This window comes from Acomys minous (assembly GCF_964271855.1).
Source record: "Acomys minous genome assembly, chromosome: 17".
Lineage (NCBI taxonomy): Eukaryota > Metazoa > Chordata > Mammalia > Rodentia > Muridae > Acomys > Acomys minous.
The window spans coordinates 30,101,293-30,117,499 of NC_140500.1; the positions used below are offsets into that span (position 1 = coordinate 30,101,293).

At 42.5% G+C, this 16,207-nt stretch overlaps 1 protein-coding gene across 1 annotated transcript in view; it reads right to left on the bottom strand.

Moving 5' to 3' along the window:
* The window catches only part of SYN2 (synapsin II), a 125,536-nt gene extending 110,219 nt beyond the window's left edge, over positions 1-15,317 (bottom strand). The window contains exon 1 of the mRNA XM_084765231.1: positions 14,790-15,317. Within this exon, the coding sequence (XP_084621357.1) occupies positions 14,790-15,169 (380 nt within the window). The 5' untranslated portion in view covers positions 15,170-15,317. The remainder of the gene's footprint in view (positions 1-14,789) is intronic.
* Between the last annotated feature and the right edge of the window lie 890 nt (positions 15,318-16,207).

The following is a 16,207-nucleotide window of genomic DNA, read 5'->3' on the forward strand; positions in this document are numbered from 1 at the left end:
TCTTTAAACTGCCAAGAGATTCAAATTTTAGAAATCACTCAGTTTCAAGAAATTAATTTGCGAGGACCTTGGAAGACAGACGAGCTCACATTTCTAAATTTTTAAAATAGAAACTGAGGACCCAAGAATTGCCTATAGTGGTGACACAAATATTTGGCAGCACAGAGATGTAAATGCTTGAACACTGTTCCCCCTGTACTACACTAGTTTTGTTTTCCTTGAGATTCCACAGAAGTTCTAAGAACACATACACACACACACACACACATGCACACACACACATGCGCGTTCTCTCTCTCTCTCTCTCTCTCTCTCTCTCTCTCTCTCTCTCTCTCTCTCTCTCTCTCTCTCTCTCTCTCCATATGCTTTTACCAAGTATTTTAGTGGCTTTCATAGCAGCTAATATACTAGACTTAAGAGTTGTTTGTTCATTCTCTTTCATTGGAACCCTTTTTTTTTTTCCTATAATAGTTACAATGACAGAACACACAGCATTTTAGATGGTAAATTCTCAACAACAGTTATTCATCAGGAGGAGACAGGGACTAGGAACCATCCTGTATTGTTAGGTGTCCCTAGAGTCACATCGCCAGACCCAAATGTGAAAGGACTCAGTCTTCATTGAAACCTAACAAAGTGTAAAAGAAAAGCAGTTGAGGGCTATGTTATCATTGTAATATTGGGGTCCTCCAAAGATTCAAGCCCATGACAGAGAAGGGGATCGTTATTCCTGCCCCCCCCAAAAAAGCCCAAGCCTCTTTGTAAAGGATTAAATCAAGCTGAAGCTATTGAAGAAAAATGGCTAGGCCCCTTAAACAAAGACGCAGATAAGTTTATATCTTAGAAAAATGAATTTCATTTGTTCCTGAAGAACTGGAATGGGAGAATTGCCCCTTACCATTCTTTCTTTAAGAAGAGGAAAGACAAGAGCCATAGTGAGAAAAGCTCGAGTACATAGTCAGCTCTGGGTCCCAGAGAAGCAGAAAGCGTGAAGCCATTCTCTGAGAGGTGCATGGAAACATTTCACTTCACCAGAGAGGTGGCTTAGACGCAGAACAAGCTTATCAACAGACAAGCTAAGGAAGAGTATGGGATGCAGATATCAAGCATTAACAATTGATGCTTTTTATAGCACTTTACAGTTTATAAAAATGTTTATAAATATAACCAGGTGTGGTAGTACAGGCCTGTAAGTATAGACACATGGAAAGCTGAGGCAGGATGGCAAATTCAAGGCCTTCATGTATTACAGAATGAGTTCAAGCTCAGCCTCGAGCTGCTTAGAGAAATTCTATCTCAAACTGAAAGAGAACCGAAGATTAGCATTCGGTGGGCAAGCACTTACCTAGCATACCTGAGGTTCTAGGTTCAACCCATAGTACTGCAAAAATGAATAATTCATTCATCATTGATTAGCCATCTTGGTTAGTGTGACTGATGTTTGTTTTTCATATTTATAAGAAACAAAGAAAGTAATTTTGCTCATCATTGATAACTTCATGAATTTTTAATGAATCACTGGTCAATTCTTCAGTTAATTATTAAAAGCCATCTTTGTTCTACCTACGCTTAAATAAAACTTATAGTCATTAGATCAAAGGTAGCAGCAGATACCCTGCAGCAGGGCTGACTGCTCTAGAGTCAGTACCCTGGACCACACACCTTAAGCCTTCTTTTTTGTTTTGTTTTTTTGTTTTTGTTTTGTTTTTCTAGACAGGGTTTCTCTGTGTAGCCTTGACTGTCCTGGACTCACTTTGTAGACCAAGCTGGCCTCGAACTCACAGCGATCCGCCTGCCTCTGCATCCCAAGTGCTGGGATTAAAGGGATGCGCCACCACCGCCCGGCTACCTTAAGCCTTCTTGATCATCAACACGAGACTCTCACTCAAACTATGAGTGAATCAAAAAGGAACACATGGTGGCTGAGCTTGGGGAGCCCCATGGCTCAACTGTTGTCAGGACCAACTTAATCAACATGCCCAACCAACACTGTCCCTGATTCTTGTGGTCTTGTCCGTGTTTGACACACTCGTCATGAATAAGTATGCCTTCTCTGTGAAGTCTACTGACAGGAAGATAATGAGCAATATGATTGGGCCCAGGCCTGTGCCTCTACCACAAAGTGCCTGAACACTGGTTCGCTGATTTTTAGCATCCTTATGATCATTATCTGAATCATTATTGTCTCCACAACCTCTGTGGCAGTCTTTGAAGCCATTTCACATAGGATACCACATTCTAAATTTTAGTCTTACCATGTGCTCCACTGTTCACAGCTGCCCCTCCTCTTGGCTGAGGCCCAATCCTTTACCCTACACATGCAAATATTACCCTCACACATCTGTCTACAGATTCAATAAAATGCACAGAGTGACAACTGTTTCATTTTGTTTTAACATTACAGTCGTTTCCTTCAAGGGAATCCCAGAACTGTTGAAGGTGGGGAGATGAGAAAGACAGGCAGATATGGCATTTGACCCTTAAAAGCATATATGTAGGACAGGCAAGGCCCCCTAAAATACACTATTACAACATGAAGGCCACAGTTACTAATACATTCTATTCAAGACATTTGTTAAGTGAGTGGATTATAACTGCTCCTGCTGTACTGGGGGAATTGCCAGCTGTGTGAAATGATGAATACAGTGATGTGTTTCTCTAGCACAACCATTTCAGTACGTGGGTATCACATAACATCAACTCTGTAACCTTGGCAAGCCTTGCACTTGTATTTCTCCTCCCTCAGCCTCCCACTAGCTGGGATCACAGGCCTGCCTACATACATAAAAATCTTCTTAGAATTGTAAAGTGATAGAAGTGTTAAGGCTTTACTGTTAAATAAAATATCATAATACAGTGAGTTAACTATTATAAGAGCATATTGATTAACAAATTGAAAAAAATTTAAGGATTAACTATAGTTGTATATCTAGAGAAACCAATAATTGAATTTTTATTATATATATATACTTCAAAAAATTTTTATTATATATATTTAAAATGTACAGTATGCTATGCGATACCTATACAGTAAAATGTTTATGGTAATATAATAAATTACATATTTTTTAGTTACCAAAGACTTATATTATTAGTTTATCAAAAATCTTGAATAGAATAAACTAGTAACCGAGCCAGCAGTTGTGCAGTATATATTTTTTTTTTTGCCCTTCTCATCCTACATATTTTTACTTTGTGTCCTTTTCTTTTGAAGGCCAAATATATAGGGAGAATAAAACAGCTGGTGGCAGGTCAAAGAATATAGAGCAACCACTGACACAGAATTAGGTCTTACTTGTTCAGAACTACCTAGGCAGTGGCAAGGGGGAAAGAAAAGCCTTTCTAGCAGTGCAGTGGTAATATAAATGTGTATAAATGATAACACGAGGCCATGGCACATTTGGTTAATTCAAGCAGTCCAGCATGGCTACATCAAATAGGTAGGGAGTGAAAAAAAGGTAAGCCTAAAGAAACAAGCAAAGTCAGATCAGATCTTGAAAGTTTGCTGTGTAGTTTTGGTTTTGGTTTGTTTGTTTTGTTGTTGATTATTTTTCAAAAACAACGCTATTTTGGCTCTCCAAAATTCTGTTCTATCAGTATACAGTTTATAACTAATTTCTTTTTGAGTGAAATAAATATACTGTTTGTGATAGTTTTGAAGAATCCTTGTAGATCAGCAAATTAAACCACTCCCACACTCCCAGTTAGCAGGAAGCTCCTAAGAGCTATTTGGAGAAGGCACACAAGGCTTTGGTAAGAACACAGGCAAAGCAGTAACACATGGGAACTAATTCTCCAAAGAAAGAAATGAGTAGCTCAGATGGCCCAAGACTGGAGTTTTACACTCAGGGAAAGGTTTCTGGATGAAGCAAGAAGAGGATTAGCTTAAGAAAAATGGCCCCTTGAAAGCCAAGTGACAAGATAGTTAAGTAAGAGGAATCTGAGCCTGTATTTTATTCCATTTGCCTTCACTCAATTAGAACTGATATGGACCAGATAATGTGTCCCACTGGTGTGGGTTGCCATAGCTTTTACAATCAGAACTAAACCTCTAAAGAAGGTTGATTTCTGGAGTTTGAAAATTAGTAGTTATCTCTCATCATACAAGCAATCCAAAGCTTATATTTGAAGAGAAAAAATGGTTGACTCCAACACAATACCGTAAGTGTCTGTGGTGGTTTGAATGAGGATGGCCCCCGTAGTCCTAGATTTGAATACTTCTTTGGGCACCAGGGAGAGAGAGACACTGTTTGAAAGGATTAGGAGTTAATGCCTAGTTGGAGGAAATGTGTCACTGAGGGAAGACTTTGAAGTTTTAAAAAGCACATTCCAAGCCCAGAGTTTCTCTCCTCCTGCTGCCTGAAGATCTAGATGTAGAACTCTCAGCTACCTCACACCATGTCTGCTTGCACACTGCCATGCTTCCCGCCATGGTGATAACAGACTAAACCTCTGAAACTGTAAGCCAGCCCCAATGAAATGTTTTCCTTTATATGAGTTGCTATGGTCATGGTGTCACCTCACAGCAATAGAACACTGACTAACACAATGTCTAATCCTAGAATAATTCTCAATTGACAATGTGCCCTTCTTATCTTTTTTTTTCAATATCCCAATCTTTTTCTGCTGATTGATTTACTTCAAAGCATATGAGGCCATTATGTTGTATTAGCTATAAAAATTAAGAAAATACTAAGCCTATGCTCAAAGCGCTCAGTCGACAAATGGAGGCAGACAAACAGATATTATGTTGTATCTAGGGATAAAGATATTCACAGACTTGGGCTAGCCAGGTGACTCAGCAAATAAAAAGCCTTTGCCACCAATGCTGACAACCTGAATTTGATCCTTAGAACCTACATAGTGGAAGGAGAGAACCAAGTCTAGCACTTGTCCTCTGACCTCCACGTATAAACTATGGCACACACACAATGTGGGGGGCGGGGGGAGAGATCTTCCATTGAGGATATGAAGATGCCGAATACCCAACAAAGTCTAGGTGATTGGAAAAGACTGTTTAGAAAAGCAGTTACCTGTCTCAATCTCAAGACAGAAATATGAACTTGGTCAAGCAACAAAATGAAAGAGCAAAGGTAATTACAACATGAGTTAACAGCTGAATAAAAATAAGAAGGAATGCCATAATCTCTGTACAGGTTTGCAAACATTTTAGAATTACTAGAAAATGAAGTTTGGAAATGGTTAGAAGGAGGCAGGGGAACAAAGAGGTCAGGTCACAGGAGGACCATCAACAGGGCATAAGAAGCTACTGAAAGGTTTAAGCAAAGGACTAGACATGCCGTTTACATTTAAATAGCTATTTACACTTAAAAAGCTCTTCAAGTTCTTAAGTAGAAGCAATGAAGAGACTTGCAAAGGTTCCAGGAAGATGTTAAGGGGGTTTTGAGGTAATAACCATTGTTGTGGTGGTTTGAATGAGAATGGCTCCTATAAGCTTATGTTGGAATGCTTGATCCTCAATTGGTAGAACTCTTTGGGAAGGATTAAGAGGTGTGGCCTTTCTGGAGGTGTGTCACTGGGGGTGAGCTTTAAGAGTTCACTTGCACTGTTCCCAGTATGTCTCTCTGCCTCCTGATTGTGCATCAAGAACATTAGCAGATGTAGTGGTGCATGACTTTAATGCCAGCACTCCTGAAGGAAGAACATGAGGATCTCTATGAGTCCCAGGATAACCAGGACTAAATAGGAAGGCCCAGTCTCAAAACAAACAAACAACAACAACAAAGATATGAGCTCTCAGCTGTTTCTGCCATCATGTCTTTGCTCTACTACCATCACAGACTCTAACACTCTGAAACCATAAGGCTGATTAAACCCTCTCTTTTGTAAGTTGCCTTAGTCATGGTGTCTCATCACAGCAATAGAAAAGAAACGAAGACACTGTGTATCTCTAAGTAGAATATGAGATGAACTGAGATAGAGGGAAAAGAGAAGAAATTCAATATTGGACCAAATGACCTTGAGTTGCCTTTAACCACCTCGATGGAAATGTCAAGGAGGCCACTGAACCAATTTCTGGTTAAAGGTTAAAGGGGAGGGGGGCTGATTACATTTAGGAAGTGACATCTTGAGAATAGATGAACCAGTGAGAAAATGTCAAATGGAAAAAGAGATTGACCAGAAAACAGTCCCCTAAGAAACAGCTGCATCTAATGAAAAAAAGCAAAGGAATCTTAAGAAGACAGCAAAGAAAACAGTGTTCTGAGGCCAGGGGCCTGTTAAGAAGATAAACACTGTCAAACATCAATGGATCACACCCTCACTAGGTTTTAGCAGTTCAGTACACGAGCAAAAACAAATTTCACCAGTACACCCAGTAACTGTGGATAAGAACAATTACGGGACAAGGAAATAGACACAAAAGAGTCTCACTTCCAAAAGAGTTGATTAAGAGGTCAAAGATGGTTTGCTTGCTTGCTTGTTTGTTTTTCTTGTTTCTTTATAACCAACGGAAGGCACACTCAGTAGAAAATGGGAGTAAAGAAGAAGAGAGGAAGAATAGGAGGAAAGAAAGAATAGGAAAAGAAGAATAGGAGAAATAAGAAAGGAAGGAAGATAACAGGGCTTTTTAAAATAGGTAGGACTTTCCTCCTCTGAGAGGAGAGTAAGGAAAATAAATGTTAAGAAATACATAAATTAAGAGCATTCCAGGCAAAGGAAAGTGAACAGCAACATCACGGGATCCTGCCTTTAAGTCCAGGGCAAGCGCAGGGAGAAGGCGATGCAGAGAATGGTGGAAGTGACCACGAGAGCACCAAAAGCCGTCTGGAAAGGCACGCTGCAGCTTACAGAGTAAGACCGTGAGCAAAATAAGCAGCGTGTTAGAGAACAATGGTTGGAGCGGAGTATGCTTTGTTTGTTTGTTTGTTTGTTTGTTTGCTCATAAACACTTGGAAAGCAATATGAACAATGGACCGGATAGGAGAAAGAATATAAGTGACATTTTCTAAATACATCTGCATACGTCTCTCTTCTTTCATTTCCCTCTTAAGCCCCTGTTTTAGCATTTATGTAGTCCTGTCCCTAAGTTAAGACAACCAAATCAAATAAATAATGCTACTTCCTAACAAAATAAATAAATAATTTTTTAGAAAGTAGCTGAGCCTGTAAAATGGCTCATTGGATAAAAATGACATATGCTTCAAGCCTGGTCCCTGCAGCTAAATCTCTAGCAACCAGTATGAGAAAAATTTCTCATAATCACCCTTTAACTTCCATAAGTACACTGTGGCATAAACACACACACACACACACACACACACACACACACACACACACACACACAAATAAAGAGTAAATAAATAAATAAATAGGATTTAAGAAGCAGCTAGTCCTGTGCAGTGACACATGCCTACCTATGATCCCAGGATGCAGACACTTAGGCTGAAGGATCAGGAGTTCAAGGCCCGCCTGAACTACAAGAGTGAGTCAGACTCAGCCTGGACTACCAGATAAACCACTAAGCAGAAACACTGGAAGAGAATGACAGGTGGAACCCTGGAGCTCCCTGGCTAGAAAGTCTTGGTGATCCTGAGAGTTCAGGGTTCAGTGAGAGATCTTGTCTCAGAAAACAAGGTAGAGAGTCATAGGGTCAGATAACAACATTGACCTCTGGCCTACATACATACATACACACACACACGTGCACAGGTGCATGTATACATATAAATGTGTATATAGACATATACTACACACACATGTATATGTGTGAGCATGTATATAAGCATATACTACACACACACACACACACACACACACACACACACACACACACACACATACATACAATACATGCATGGGGGTGGGAATTAGTGCCCAAACAGGTTGGATACCTACAACTGAAAACAGGGATGTATGAAGCAATAGCACAAGTGGCTCTTCGTCGTTTACAAAATGCTTCAAGACCTTATTTATTTCTCACAACAGCATTTGAAATATATACATTCTCACAACAGCATTTTGAAAGGTACACATTGTTATGTCCATCTTTCAGATAAAGAAACTAATTTTGTCTGTTTTATTCCAGGATCCAGAACAGTGTCTGGCATGTAATAGGTCCACACTGAAAAGTTATCAAATAAGAGAAAAGGAAAGCTGAAGTGGTTATGTAATTCTGATAGTCATATTGTTAATAGTACGGTCAGAGCTCAATGCTAGGTCTTCTGGTCCTCAATCCTGTGTCTTCACTGCCTCAGGCTGATAAAGAAAAAGAGGTAAGGTGTCTGAACATAATGTTAATTTACTCTATAAACATCTGTAAGGTGGTTAAAATTTCCCAGATGGCTCTTGTTGAGAATAATACCAAAGTTGGTATGGCCTCCTACTCTTAAACACATAAGCCTGCCTGGAGTTCAGAACTCTGTGTTATTTACTCACCTTATTGTCTCCATAGGTAACCTGCCCTGTTCTCAGCTACCTCTTCCTGCTGTACTGAAACAATAACGGGAGGAATAGCTCCTCAACCATCGTGTCCTCTAAAGTGGTACTATTATAGCCTTTTGGTCTTTAATGGCAACTCCATGGGAAGAACAAAGGAATGCAATGCAACCCAATGTGACAGACAATGTCCCATTATTTATTTATTTATTTATTTATTTATTTATTTATAGCCACACATGGTGGGGGTGCGACGAAGCAGATGGAGGTAGAGAGAGAGCCCTCCAACCTGTAAGCAACAGTATTTAAACATGTCCTCACTGCACACAGTAGGCATGACTCTAAAAGCCCTGTGTATATCCTCATTTTGTAAATGCAGTAATATCAAAAACAGCGAGTGGTTACTCCTTAAATGAACCATATGTTACATTTTATTGCAAGATAAATCATCTTTATATATGAAAAATATTTTATAAGTGGGTATGGTAGTTCTCATCTGTAAGTAATCTTGGATAGGCCAGAGCAGTAAGGTAGGACAGGGTTCCTGAAGAGGGAGGCATCACTATAACATAAGTCCTAAGAACATCAGCGGAGTTTTAGTTTTTTTATGACTAGGTCTTCAAGAGTTGCTTTCAGCAACTTTAGAATGACCTATGCTGAAACATCACTATCCCACTAACAGTATGATTTCTGCCCTTGCTATTATGTGATATGCTTAAGTGCTCCTAACAACTGCTCAATGGCTCTTTAAAAGATTAAAGAAATAAAGGGGGCTGGAGAGGTTGCTCAGCCGTTGAGAACACTTCCTGCTTTTGCAGAGGACTCAAGGTGGGTTCTCTGCACCTACATCAGGCAGCTCACGACAACCTGTATCTTCAGACTCAAAGAGTTTGATGCCCTCTTCTGTCCTCCTTCAGCACCAATACAAATATGGTATATATATAATAAAGCCTTAAAAAAGAATTGAAGGAGATATAAAAGGATTTTTTTTTCAGGAAAGGTGAGATAGTTCAGCAGTTAAGACACTTGCCACCAAGCCTGATAATCCAATCCCCAGGGTCCATATGGTAGAAAGAGAGAACTGACTTCAGGAAGGTGTCCTCTGCCCTTCCACTGTGTGCCACGGCAAGTGCACGATCTCTCTTTCCCTCCCTCCCTCCCTCCCTCTCTGACAGAAACAATAAATGCAAATTTAAAGCATTTTTTAAGGAGAAAAGAGTCTTAACTGGAGGATGCCCTCAATAGTAATTTAAGAAAGAAAATATCACAAAAACTGTGAAAGAAGTGAGTCGCGTTGCCCATTTTGTTCTTAATTCTTTCTTAAGATTTGTTTTGTGTGTGTATGTGTTGGGGGGAGAGGAAGGGAGCAGTGAGGATGCCTGTGGAGGCCAGAAGAAGCATTGAATCCATTGAATCCTCTGGAGCGGGAGTGCTGGGATCTGAACTCGGGTCCTCTGCAAGAAGAGCAGGTGCTCTTTACTGCGAGGCCATCTCTCCAGCTCTCTGTCCTTCAACCTTTAGCCTTCAACGGATTGTTTCATTGCTCTAGGCTGAATGATTATTTAGTTTCTTTAAGTGCTGCTATTGAGTATAAGCTCAAAAGCCTCCACCAACAGCTGAGGGAACTGAGACTAGACATGAAAGACTATAAGAAGTCAGAGCCTGAAATCACAAATCCTGGTTCTGGTTCTGTCAGTGACTAGCCTAATAACCTTAGGGAAGTCACTTACCTTCCTCAAACCAAACTTTTCCTGTTCGCAAATATCCCAAATGACCATATTTCAGCTATAATATCCTAGAAGGTTAAAGTGCAAATTATTGTTGCTATAAACAATGAAATTCTATTTTTATAAAACTTTATGTTCCTTCTAATTAGGAATAGGAGACATAATATCTGTCAAAAAATAAAACCTGAACTTCCTTGGAATTCCACGCCGCCTGAGGTATAATCCAAATACTTCCCTAGCGCCACTCCTGAACACTGATCCAAACAGACTCCATATCTTTCATTCCCCTCTTAATAAAAAAAAATGCTCAAACACTAGCTTATTAAAAATCAAAAAGTCTGAGCCTGGCATGGTGGTGCACACCTTTAATCCCAGCACTCAGGAGGAAGAAGCCGGTGGATCTCTGAGTTTGAGGCCAGCCTGAGCTACATAATGAGTTCCAGGACTTCTTTGTGGGCCCTTTTTCTTTTCTTTTTTCTTTTCTTTTTTTTTTTTTTTTTTTTTTTTTTTTGGCACTTTTAATTTTGCTATGGACTAGGCCATACCCACTTCTCTTAAGTCAAGTTTCTTCAAAGCTCAGTTCGAGATCATTTCTTTCTTTCCCTCTAGGTCTGTTCTTCCTTCTTTTACATGGCGTCTCATTGGCTTGAACTCAAAACAATCCTCTTGCCTCCGCCTCCTGAGTGCTAAGATGGCAGGTGTGAGCCATGGCCCAGACCAGCCAGTCATTCTTTTACCTCACAGTGGTCACAAAGAGCAGATGACATTTTTAGAACTTAGTATACCATCTTGTATATAGTAATTGCTCAATAAATGACAGTAGTTGTCATGTTGCCACACTAACAGCACTAATCTCGTATTCTTCAGTTCAGTGTGCTTCAGATTTGATTATGAGATCCTTGTTTAAATGCAAAATACTTTGCAGTGGGCAGAAAACAGGACCTGAGACTGTTATTCACGATGCTTCCGGTTGATGCAAATGCCATTGATCCAAGGGGCCATACTCTGAATACCAGAAGTAGACCTTAGTAGGCTTTTTTTTAAATGTATATTTATCTTATCTACTGAGCTGGATAATAAATATACCCTATAAAGATACTTAATAAACATCTGTTGACTTATTGTATCTGCTGTTTCTAGATGGTCAAGAATGCTTCTGCCACAGTAATTTTCAAATCAAGTGCTGAAATATGCCAGTAGGGGGTGTTTACTTGACCACTGGAGTCACAGGTGCTTGCATGCATGGAGGCAGGGGAGCACCTGGTGGAAAACTTAACCTCTTCATCAGTGAGGATGTAACCGAAGCAGAAGCAGGTGTGCCAAATGGCCCCCTTCTCTATAATAAAGCATGAAGACCATAAAGTACAATCCTAACTGCACTTCAAATATAGCTATGAACCCTAAGTAAGACATGCATTTGGGCAATACTAAAGCCATAACAAATAACACACACACATACGCACGCATACACACATACACACACACACACACACACGATTGATTTCATTTTTTTAGTGGCATACATATTTTTCAGTAAACTTTTGGTGTGCAATTAAGCTAAAGCTCTCAGGCTACGTTGAAATTTCAAGGAAAGGAAAGACATACTCTCCAATTTTCTCATGAGCCAAGGTAGAGGTCAGGGCTCCAAATCACACTGCCCACAATTACACTGATAAGAAATTCAAAAGGATCTTCTGTATATTAACAGTGACGTGAGAAGATGTTTTAAGCTTTTCTCTCACATCCGAAATTATTTAGATGCTTGTTTAAAAAAAAAAAACTCTTTATGCTAGCGTCCTTTAATTCAGATGGGACCAATACTCTAGGTTCTACTGAGATATTGCGTTCTTCCTACTCAAGCACCATAAAAATGGCATTGGGTATATATAACACCTGATTACTCAATTCTGCCTAGATAGCTTAAACTGTAAGACAAATTATTTAAATTAGCCTTAAGGGAAAAAAAAGCACCCTTGTAAGTTACTGTGCTTGTCATAAGCAGCCACCTGCTCCTTAATTCAGAGACCTTTCAATAAAACCACTCATCAGTATTTAACTGAGTTGTCTTAAACAAATTTAGACATGCTAGAAGATGAGAAAATTCTTGGGCTTGCTATTGACTACAAAAACACAGAGGCACAGAACTAGCATCAAGTCCCAGACTCAAACTTAGCTTAAGGGTTTTAATAAATCAATGTTATTACTCCAGAGAAAATCATAAAGCAGTTGAGAGTCAGCCCACAGGAAAGCGAATCCTATTACTTCGATCAGAAGTCTAGTCTCTAGGGCAAAGCAGGTTCTCCAGTTTATCCCGGCTCTCTTCCTAGGAAATAATCCTATCCAAGGAGAATTTCAAATCTCACACCCCTCATTTCTAACTAAACAGACTCAACTGCAAGCCTCGTCACACTCATACGGACACTGACCTACCTACCTGTGGGTCTCTAACTAGCAATTAGAAGCAAGCAAAATGGCTTCTGCAGTGGGGTAAGAGACCAGGACAACACTCACAAGAATGAGATGCTCGCCTGGAAAAAGGAAGCATCAATGTCAGCCTCGGTCCTCCCCATTTCCTGGCTCTCCTTTAATGATTCATTTTTAAGCGCTCACCAGTATCTCTAGATGTCACCAATTTCTGAAATAATCTTAACCAATAACTCTAGATTCCTTTTGTTAACTGTCTCAGGCTATCTATTGTGTCACCCAAATTAGTGTGGGTTTTCCCAAAGGCCCCCAACATTGTCTAACCCCTAAAAAGGAAGTGTATTATTACTGCTGATCACAGTAACATTCTACTAATGAGACAGTACTGTAGGGTGGCAGCGGTGAAGCTAGACAGTCCTAGCGTCACTGTGTTACTAGCTGTATGGCTGTAAACTCACCACTTACCTTTTTCTAAGCCTTAATTTTGTGGTGAAAACCTAATGGAATATCACATCAAGAGTCCTGACCAGAAAGTTGGACATACGATGGGGTGCTTAAATAGAATGTAGTTGCCTTCCCTCCCTCCTGAATAAACACTTGTTGATTTAAACGGAGAGTAATTCCTAGAGGAGACTCCCAGCGGCACTATTGCCATACCTTCCCCATTGCCCTCTTGCTGGTGGGTACCTTTTAAATTTTTTTCTGATAAAGGTCTTGTGCACCCTGGTATCTTGAAAAATAAAGGCCAACCACACAAAGCACCCAAAGGAAATGATTCCATCATGCCAACAGCAGCCAGTAGGAGGACACACATCTCCAGGTGTACATGTCCTTTCCACCAGCTCACGCCAGCACTCCCTCCCTCCCCACAAGTCCCCCGATGAAGGCATGGCAGAAAAAGCAAAACAGGGAATCAGCTAAAAGAGAAATGAACAGCTCTGGCGTCCCTGTTCCTTCCTCTGGGGAAGAATCCTCAGATCCAAGCATCAATCACCTCAAGCCTCTAAGAAAAACAAAACAAACAGAAACCCTTCCTCGAATTCCTAAGGAAAAGGCACCTTAGATTCCTGGCCTTTTCATGTCTCCAGACTCACCAGTCAGCCCACCATCCACTATCTCTTAAGTCAGCTTCCTGCTGCATCAAAGGAGCCACTCTTCATTAATTAGTCTTGAGTGGACCTCGTCCCTGTATTTCTCAACTAAACCTAACACCTTCTCCAATCTTCCCCCCACTCCCTGTATCTCTTTAAAAAGAAAAAGAAAAAGCATTCCTGAAGTTTCCCCCTTACTGCATTACGGCCAATCATTTTATCTGTGCCTTTTAACAATCTGTAATGTTTTACCTAGGTCTTCATCATTCAGCTGGGAAAAAGCCACCATCATTTAGACAGACAGACAGACAGACAGACAGACACACACACACACACACACACACAGAGAGAGAGAGAGAGAGAGAGAGAGAGAGAGAGAGAGAGAGAGAGAGAGAGAGAAATTTGAAAAACATACATCCCCTCCTCGCTGCACATATGCAATAATCTCATTATTTTGAAACAGATGCCAATCACACTCTGAGTTAGCACATCTGTGATCTAACCCACCTTGATGTCAGTACAGGACAGCAGCTTTCAAAGGTAAACACTATTTTCCACTCCAATTCACTCTAGGCCTTGCAGCCCAGGGTCTTTTTTTTTTTTTTTTTTTTTTTTTTTTTTTTTTTTTGGTGGCCTTTATTTTAATGGTCATCTGGGGCCATTTTCACCTTGGCTTGGCTTGGCTTGTATGTGTCTGAACTGTTAAGTTCGCCCCCCCCAAAAGTATTTTTTTTCTTGTTTTGCTTTTGTTTTTTATAGTTCTTTGAAGATGATGTTGTACAACCTGTTTTGATCATAGTCACCCTCCCTCCCCCAACTCTTCTCAGATCTATCTCCCTTTCCTGGTCCCACTTTATGGTGTCCCCACCATCACCATCAGAGCCAGTGTGTGTTGCCCAAACATTCTTGGCTGTGTGGCCTTCCTCTGGAGCTTGGTGGACTTGTCACTATTTTTAAGCCCCACGGGTGCTTAACGTAGTAGCAGGCTCTGCTGCCAGCCTGGAGACCACCGGGCCATTCACCTCTGGGAGGTCGATGCCTGCCCTCACCCCTCCCACACACGACCACCTGCTCTTCCCGGATGTTCTCCCGGGTGACCTCGAGGGTCCATCTTCACACCCTGTCCCCGGCGGACCCCGCAGGGGCCTACCAGTCGGTTTGCGGCTCGTCGACCACCAGCAGCACCTTGGCCTTCCTGGAAGCTGCCGAAGGCGCGGGGGCGTCCACCAGGCCGGCGGAGGCGGCCGTCTGCTTCACGGCTTGCGACAGCGAGCTGAAGAAGCTGCTGCCCACCGACGGCGTCGGCGCGGGCTGCGGCGCGGGCTGCGGTGCAGGTGCCTGGGCGGGTGGCGGCCTGCGCTCGGGGCCGGGCGAGGCAGCAGAGGTGGCCGCGGACGCCGGAGCGGCACCGGGGCCGGGGGCGGGCGGGGGCTGCTGCGGCTCCGGGCGCTGAAGGTCAGTCATGTAGCCATTGGGCAGGTTGGCGATGAAGCTGCTGTCCGACAGCCGGCGCCTCAGGAAGTTCATCATCTGGCTTGAGGGGCTGTGAGCGCTCGAGGCGGCGGGCCAGGCAGCGCCGGGAGGACGGCGCGGGGCGACCAAAGGTGGTCCGCGGCTCCGGAGCCCAGCAGACAGCCGCGGCGCTCTGGGTCTGGGGAGCAAGCCTGCAAAGCAAGAGAGCGGTGGGCGGTGCTGAGGGCGTGGCTAGTGCTGGTTCCGCCCCTCGCCGCAGAGCCGGCTCCGCCCCCGCCTACTCGCTTGGGCCCCGCCTTCAGGCTCTGTCGTACGTGGAGGGGGAGAACCTGGCCTCCAGCCACCAGAGCATGACTGTGTGGGAACCTGGCTCCCTCGCCGAATGGAGGGAAGGGAAGCCGAGAGTCCCCCACCACCACCTTCATGCTTTGGAGAGGAGAGTCGTGTCCCAGTTGGAGGCGAAGATACCACCCTCACGCCCTCTAGGCTGAAGAGAGGCGTCAGCTTCCCTACCCTGAGGTGAGAGGAAACAGCTACCTTGCTAGGGCACGTGTACGCGCGCGCGCGCACACACCATAGCATATCATTCAATGAGCCAAAAGAAGCGTCTCCTTTTCAGAAGCTCAGGAGAAAGAGGCCAATAACCCCAACCTCCAGGTGAGGAGGAACGGACTAATCCGTCCCCGCTAACACACAGTCGGTATGCTAAGACCTAAATTAATGTGTAAATAAAGCTGCCCACCCCTTCATGCTGAGTGGGAAAAACCTTCGCCTAACCCAAGAAGAGGGAGTCCAGACCACAGTGAAGTGGAGGGCCGCCTCATCCTCCTTGAGGAGGAAGGGACCTAAGCAGGCACTCTCCGTACTGCACAGGACGGGCATTTGGAGGCAATTTCCTTGGCCCACCTAACAACGCAATCCTCTCACCTCACTGACCAGAGAGAGGAAGCCACAAGAAGGTTGGAAAGGTCTCTTCAAGATCCCTCAGATAGCCAAAGCTACCCCTCAGTTTGATTCCCTGACATGCATTGGTGTTTTCCAGTGTTGTAGGGAGACCTGGTCCTTTAACTGACCATCCCCATAAAGGTTTATCTG